Here is a 7701-nt window from a genome sequence, read left to right as displayed (position 1 = left end):
GCTCCAGTTTCTTAGTGTTTCTGAGTCCCACATGTAGAGTTTTCTGAATGGAATCAGTGATCTCTGCTTTTTAGAGCAACAGCTGCAATTCCGATTGCTTACCCCTTAGGAAAGTGCTTAAATCTTGGACTAGCTCATCTAATTCACCCGAAAAGCTCACTGCAGTCATGACAGCCTGCGCTGTAACATGAGGCTCACTTTTTCATAGAGGCATCAAAGCCTTCTCATTACCACAGCACTTTTCTTGCAAGCAAATGCGATGGCAGCTTGCAGAGTGCAAAGTCATCTGCCTATAGAGGTACCTGTTTCCTCCCAGCAGTGGTTGGTAGCTCAGGGATTTTGTGAAAGCTAGTCTAGCTCTTCCAGACAACAGGAAAGCAGCAGTGACTCTCAGGCAGAACCTTTTTCTTTAAACAAAAGAAACAGCTTGCTGCTAAACACTCTTTTAGCTGGCAAAATTTACCATCAATTTCAACACACCAACTCTGTAGCTAAAATCCCTATCAAAATTTATTTCAGACTAGCAATCAACTCTTGTATAGAGATCAATTTAAAAAATGTCAAGCCAAGGACAAAAATATGTCTGGATAAAGTTGAATACACTTCCGTTTCCAAGGCTTTACCAAGCCAATTACTGCAAGAGGCAACAACATAAAATCTTGACAGGAGTTCCAGCTCTCCATTCCTACCTCAACAAGTCCAATACCTACAGCAGAAGCATACCACACAGACTACTAAAAAGTAAAGCCCTATATAGTCTAGAAGTAGAAACAACAGAAACATTCACTGATTTTCCACACCAGTTCCCCTCCACATAAATTGGCTGCAAATGGCACTGGAGCCTGAAGCTAAACCAACATTTAGTCAGAAATTTTTGTATTAAAAGTGTGTAATACAGCAGTTAGTGCTTTTTAAGTTACGTGGAAAGTTTTTTAAGTCAATTAGAGGCACAGAACAGGAGCAGGGTACAACACTGCTGTGAAGTTCAAAACACTGCCCGCTGCCTTCCCTTGGAAAGGTTGTACAACAGCTTGACCCGTTCACAGGCTCACAGACTCTGCAGCTACTGGCAGGCAAAGCTAAAGCACTGGGAGTTCTGCAGCCATTTCTGGATCACACCAGCTTAGTGCAGCAACACAACAGCTGACCAGAGATGAGACTCTCCCCAAACTGCCTCCAAAGACACATGGAATAGCCAGAAGTCAAGCTTCCCCTCCTTAGTTTTATGCTCCAGCTCGGGTATGACTGTTTCTTACACCATTCCCCTCTCCACACACTTTAGCACCTCCAGGACTCACTGCCAGCCATCAGTAACCCCCCCCCCCCCCCACGCATAACCCTTTCCAGGGCAGCCCACTGAGATTACTTTTGACTTCTCTGAAGGAGATCCCTGATGCTCAGAAGCGGCCACCGATTGTGTTATCAACACTACCCCACAAGACTGCTTTTCAGCTACACTTGTGAATTAAGTGAAGATCTGGAGTAAAAATACCACCTTCCTCATCAGAACTACAGCCCAGTCCCAGGAACCTGGGATTAAGATGGTGTGCATTACATCAGTTGAGACCACGAGAGAACATGCATGGGGAAAAGGTAGCTTTTGGAAGATGAAAACGTGAGCCAGCTGCTGGAGCACATTACATGCTCCAGTAACTTTTTTCCCAGCTATTTCCCTTCCTCCCGGTCCCTCTGCACGCAAGTTATACCAGATGCACTCTCCTTGAACAAATTGAGCTCAATGGGACAAGACCAGTGTGTACAGGCAGAGGGCAAGTATTATATGTCAATAAGCAGGTGGAAGCCCAAAGGCATCTACATGCTAGGAAGGAACCAAGAAGGTTCGAGAAAACATCCTCTGATCTAGAGACACCTTTGACTGGACATCATTAATAATTCTTCACTTATTACTTCTCCTTTTAGGGAGCGCTTCTATTTGCCAGAGCTTGCAGTTCAAATCCTTCTGTAAGGATCTAAGCAGAGGCAGCATTACACAGTGCTGGAGGATCACCACTGTCATGCGACAGTTGGACAAGGCGATATTAGCAGAAATTTCCTCACAAGAAGTCCGATTCCTCCCTCATGAGACTCTTCTCAGTCAGAAAGGAAAAGCAGAACATGACTTGGTCTTCCCTCCATCCTCTTAAGCGATTACTGTGATTAGGAACTGGAAAATCAAAGCTACTGTGGTATTTACCTTCCCTTGACACTTGACAACGATGCAGTCTGTCACTGTGTTTCAGAACTAAGTTGCACCTGAAGCACAAATGTACGGCGAGTTCTGTTCTCTATGCCACAATTTTTTTAAAGGCTCTTATGAGCACAAAAATATGGAACTCAAGCCCTAAATGATACAGAGACTCAAAGCTTGGAGGAAAAGTTGGCGTTACAGAATTATTAGCATGTTTAATCAATAAAAAACTGAAGTAAAAAAAATGGAAGCACAGATGCCACTATTCCAGCCATATTCTTACAGCCATCATGTTTTTACAGGAGCATCCCACAGTTCAAAGTTTTGAGACTCCTGTTAACTTCCTTATATCACTAAAGCAAAGGGCCTAAGACCAAACATTTCACTTGTGTTTAATTATCTTCTTTGTCCAAACTGACTTTCAGATAACTCCCTTTCATACTGATGCACACACACTGGAAATACGGCACAGCTCTGTTTGCAAGTAACCAGCAGGACAGCATTTGTGTAAAGGGAATAACCCTCACCAGCAATTCCAAGGAAATAACATTACAAATCATGAGGTTACAGCGATTTCTATCTAGGAAGCAACACAAAAGCCTGTGCCTTATCTTGCCTGATACAATTACACTAAGTGAACTGCCTTTTTTTTTTTTTTTTTTTTTGAGGAGCTATGAAGGGAAAGACTGAATTGGAGCTGAAGTAATACAAAAGATAACAAGACAGTCTGCCTTTTAAACCTCAGGTTTACCCGAGACTGGTGACCACACCATTTTAGGGCACTAAAACAGTATGTTCAGATGCAGATGACTGTCTTAGTACAAAGATGGCAACACAATGCAAAAATTCACAGTCCAAGATGGCAATCCAGCTGTTATCTGTTGCAGCCAACCTACTTCCCAAGAAATCCCTAGCACCCTGCATTTTGAAAAGTTAGCTTACACCTCGAAACCAGTCCAGACAAGCCATTTTTGTTACTAGAAGTATTTGCAAAGTACACTTAGTCACCGATTTCTTGGACAGTCTGCCATGAAGAGAGCAGCAAGCACAGAGACTGGCTCATTGCAGGCTGGCAACAGTAGTATCTCCAGGGGAACATATTTTCCTACAGAGGACTACGATTCCTGGCTAGGGGAGGGATGTAGAAGAGATTTTAGCACAAGAATCTAGGTCCAAAAGGGCTTTGGAAAACGAGGCTGCTCAAATCACAAAAGCTCCCTGGCCATTAGGCCAGCAGTCCGCAATCCTTCTGCATCTTTGCAAGACAAAGTTTCCCCCCTGTTGCACACTGAGTACAACAGTAGTGAAGTAAGAGGATGCTCCAAAGCCAGTTGTAACAGGTACAGAAATAGAAGTGTTTCACATCTCAATTTGTCAGCAGAAGATGCAAAAACACAGTCTGCGAACTCATCAAGCCTGCACTTTCATACAGGAATGAAGACAGCCACAACCATCTTCGTACTGGCTCATCAACTATTTTTAGCACCAGAAAGGGAGGCAACTGTCAGCAATGGGTCTATTGCCTTTGATAAAGCGGTTCCGAATACCATCACTGTCCCAAAGATCCTTTGCCACTACAACCACAAACCAGGTGAAAAGCTTTAAGTTGTTCCTGCTCCTGAGTACAAGGCATCTCTCCGCAGTTACATGACAGGTTGGAAGAGGGCCATGCAGCCCATTTAATTCAATTCACTTCCTCTTCCATCTGCTCTACGCAGCCATGCTCTATTAGTCTTCTGAGAGCAATTGTATTTAAAGTGAAAAATGCCAGGAGTCTGTGTATATCCAGCATACATTGGATGTACTGTTCAAAGCCATTATAGACTCACCAGTTCTGAGCTGCAGGCCAGGACCAGAGAAATCCCAGCATCTGTGTAATTCCACCCAGCTTTTATTTATCTTCAAAGGTTTTAAAAGTTACAACACAAGATCCCTCCCCGAGATGCTTCCCAACTGGTTCTGCATTTAGTACCAGAGCCAAGAAATAGACAAAACTCAACTGGCACCAAACAATGAGCCTGGTTTGTTTCTCTTTTACTCATTCCTCCCTTAGAGACGCAGCCTTTCTCCCTACAACCAGAGGTATATACCAAGGAGAGCAAACAGCATCATTATCACCAGGACCCAGAGCTCCTGCACACGTGGCAGCCCCACGAACAGGTATCAACATGCTGCAGGCAGAACTGCCAAGGCAACAAAATCACCCACTGCTACAGAACAGACACAAAGAGAGTTAAACCCAGCTACGATCCAGTGCTGCTGCCAGGGTACCACCAGCCCTTCCACTGCAGTGGGTAAACAGGAAGAATTTAGAAGCAGCTCAGGAGGTAAGAAGAGGACGGCAGGGCAGCCGCCTGCTACAGCAGCAGCTTTGGGCTTTCAGCTCCTTCACCAGCTCTTCCACCTGCCCTGCAGAAAGGTGGCAACGATCACATGCACGCTTTTGGCTAAAATGACTAAGCGTGATCTTTTTTCCTTCGCACCAGCTAGCTTTCTTTTCTAGCGCATTAACAACATACAGAGTTTCCTGCATGCTCTCCAGAAAATGGAAAAGGAGGGCGGAAGATCACACCGAAAACACTCTCCATACACTTTTGCCAAATTTCTTTCTGGAAGCCCTCTGTTCCTGGTTTCTACCTTTGACAGATGCTGTAAAGGAATGCCCAGCTGACAACGCAGGCTTACCACAACACCACCAGTCCAAAGCATACTGATTTAGGTATGAAACAGCTATTTTCCCACCCCCCCAACTTTAAAAAAGTGCCGCATTTTACAGTACCTTCGCGATTTGCACAACTGAAATATGTACACTGCGTTAGAGCACATTTTTATCCCTCGGCAGAGGAAATCCGAACTCCAGGGATCATTTCACAGGGACGCAGAATAGCCCGGCAGCCTCACAGTTAAGGCATTCAACCAAAACCATCATCAATCTGAAAAGCAGCTGCTCAGAATGACAGGGGTCTTACAGTTTCCTAGTTGATAGCCCTCATCCTACAGTCATTAAAGGCCAGGTTTTTTGCACTGTTCATCAAGGAATAGGGCCAGGCAGAACATTTCTGAAGACTACACGGCAGGAAAACATCAAGCCGGGAGGAAAGCCTGCCCAGGGCACATCACAAGCTGGCTGGCACAGACCTACCTCCTGATGGCACCGGCTCCAGGGTGCCACCAAGGTGCTGTGACGGTCTGTAAGCTCAGCCATCCCACGCAGGCAAGAGCAAGGGTGTACAAACCACAAAGCGCACCGCACACCGCCGCAGCTGCCCATCGGCGCCCACCGCGAGAGCTCCACCTGCTTCTGTCAGGAAAGATCAAACCTTCTTTCATCACCATTGCTTAGTTGCCATGATTAGCGGGAGTTAGGCACGTATGGAGGTTTCTCCAGCCTCACCTAAGGAGACCAACGACACATGAATCAACAACATTATAGGCCACAGCTGCCCATTACAGCAGGCAAACCATTTTTGCTACCCGGAGAGCCCTTCCAGTTCGACGTTCCTCCCAAATCAACCTCCCACCACCAAAGAGAACATACTGTATTACAGAGACTTTCATATTGGGAAAATATTTTAATATCGTAAACAAGTCAATTTACCTTTCACATGTTTTTAAATAAGTTTATGCTCATTGTTAAACAAAACTGTTTTTACTTAAACAATGGATTACAGCCTCTAAATTCGTATTGTTCCCAGCTGATCCCGTAAATAGTGAGGAATCTTGGACACCGATATCCTTTTATAGGTAACAGACTGGCATAAATAGCGCAGGAATTCAATGCAGGTTCAAAGGGAGAAGCTAGCCCTGGTGAGGAAAAAAACCGAAGCCACAAAATTCCCTTTCGAGGAAAAACGGGGGGGGTGGGGGGGGGGGGGGGGGGGGAAAAAGATACCGCAGTTCTACCAAGTAAAAACACGTCCTTCCCGCGCCGGCCCAGTCTCCAGCCCGAGCTTTTCGGGGCTCGTCCGCGCCGGGGGTCGCGGTGCCGCCTCCCCAGCGCCAAGCGCGGCCGGTGCGCAGGGGCGAAGGAGCGATCCCACCTCCGGCAGCCGCGCCGCCGGCCTCCATCCTCCGCCGAGCCCAGCCGCTGCATCCCCCTCCTCCCGGCCCCGGCGGGGAGCAACCCCCCGCCGCGCACACACACACACACACGGACCCCGGGGGGCGGCACCGGCCTCCCGGGCCGAAGCGCGGCCGCCTCCCGCAGTCCGCCGGGCCCGTCTTCCCCGCCGGACGGACGGACAAGCGCTGACGGCCGCCTCAGGGGCTCCGGCGCGGCGCGGCGGTGGCCGCCTCGGCCCCGGGCGGCGGCGACGACGACGACGACGACGCGTCCGGGCGGTCCGTCTCGGCGAGACCGGGGTCGGGGTCGGGGCCCGTCCGCGGCGGCGCTGGCGGAGTCTCCTGCGTGGGTCCGGCGGGCGGCCGGCTGACCGCGGGGCCCGGCGACGGCGGCGCGGCGCGGGGCTGAGAGGTAACGGCGGCGGCGGCGGGACCGGGGCCGGAACCGCCGCCGCCGCCGCCGCGCACCGGCTGCCAGATGAGGCTGTAGTAGACGGCGAGGACGATGGCGGCCAGCGAGACGGAGAGAACGTAGGCCAGCACGGTGGCCAGGCGCACCCACTTCTTGTTGGTCTTGGCCGCCATGCGCGCCTTCTTGTCCCCGGTGTAAGTGGCGGGTTTACCCCGCTCCGCCCCCGACTCCTTCTCCTTCATGGGGGCCCGGCCCTTGGCCCGCTGCTCCACCGACCCCTCCGTGGTGGGGCCCGGCTCCGCGCCGCCCGCCCGCCCGCTCGCCTCAGGACATGCTGCCGCTACCCGCGGCCCGCGCTGCTCCGGCAGCTCCGCCGAGCGGCGGAGCGGGGGCGAGGAGGCGGAGCTTAAAGGGGCAACACCGCCCGGCGAGGGTTTGTGTTTAAAGGGGCGATGTTTCAAACGCGCCCCCGCCCCTTTCCCTCCCTCCACAGGGCGCGCACCCGGCTCGCTCTGGGGAGCGGGGTGTGGTCGCTGCGCGCGCGGCGGCCGTTGAGGCGCTCTCTGAGGGGGCGCGCGGTCTGTCTGTCTGTGAGGAGGCGATGGCGTCCGGTGGGGGGGTCCGGTCCTTTTACCCCGCTGGGTCCGTGCGTGGGTCAGCTCGGGGCGGAGGGTAGGGGTAGGTACGTGGGTTGAGGGGCGTTTTAGGGCTCTGCCTGCTGCGGCGGCGGCGGCTAGCCCCCCGGGGTCTGCAGGGCGGGAGGTGTTCTACCGAGCCGGTCCGAAATTAAGGCTTGCTTTTCGGGCTGTGAGCCCGGGGAGTGCTGCAAGGAGGGGTGAGCGTGGGGAAGGCTCCTGGCAAAGGGCTAGTGGAGGAGGAGGAGGTTAGAAATCTTCCCCTCTGCTTTCTCTTCTCGATGGGAGTTACTCGGTGTCTCCCTGCCTGCAGGTACGTGATGCTGCCTGCAACTTTTGTGAAGCTTGAAGGATTCCCTAGCTAAGCAGCAACTTTTGGAGAGAGAAGCTGTTTAGTTCCCTTC

General features: G+C 50.8%; 1 protein-coding gene across 1 annotated transcript; it reads right to left on the bottom strand.

Annotated features, from left to right (window-relative positions):
• Nucleotides 1–5745: 5745 nt before the first annotated feature.
• On the bottom strand, nt 5746–7150 carry INAFM2 (InaF motif containing 2). Its single transcript, XM_030039286.2, has one exon. The coding sequence runs from the start codon at nt 6902–6904 to the stop codon at nt 6449–6451; it is 456 nt and encodes a 151-aa protein (XP_029895146.1). The 5' UTR covers nt 6905–7150; the 3' UTR covers nt 5746–6448.
• Between the last annotated feature and the right edge of the window lie 551 nt (nt 7151–7701).

The sequence above is a fragment of the Aquila chrysaetos genome, chromosome 16 (genome assembly GCF_900496995.4).
Source record: "Aquila chrysaetos chrysaetos chromosome 16, bAquChr1.4, whole genome shotgun sequence".
Lineage (NCBI taxonomy): Eukaryota > Metazoa > Chordata > Aves > Accipitriformes > Accipitridae > Aquila > Aquila chrysaetos.
The sequence above is the reverse complement of the archived record's forward strand: the minus strand, read 5'-3'. Positions and strand labels throughout refer to the sequence as shown.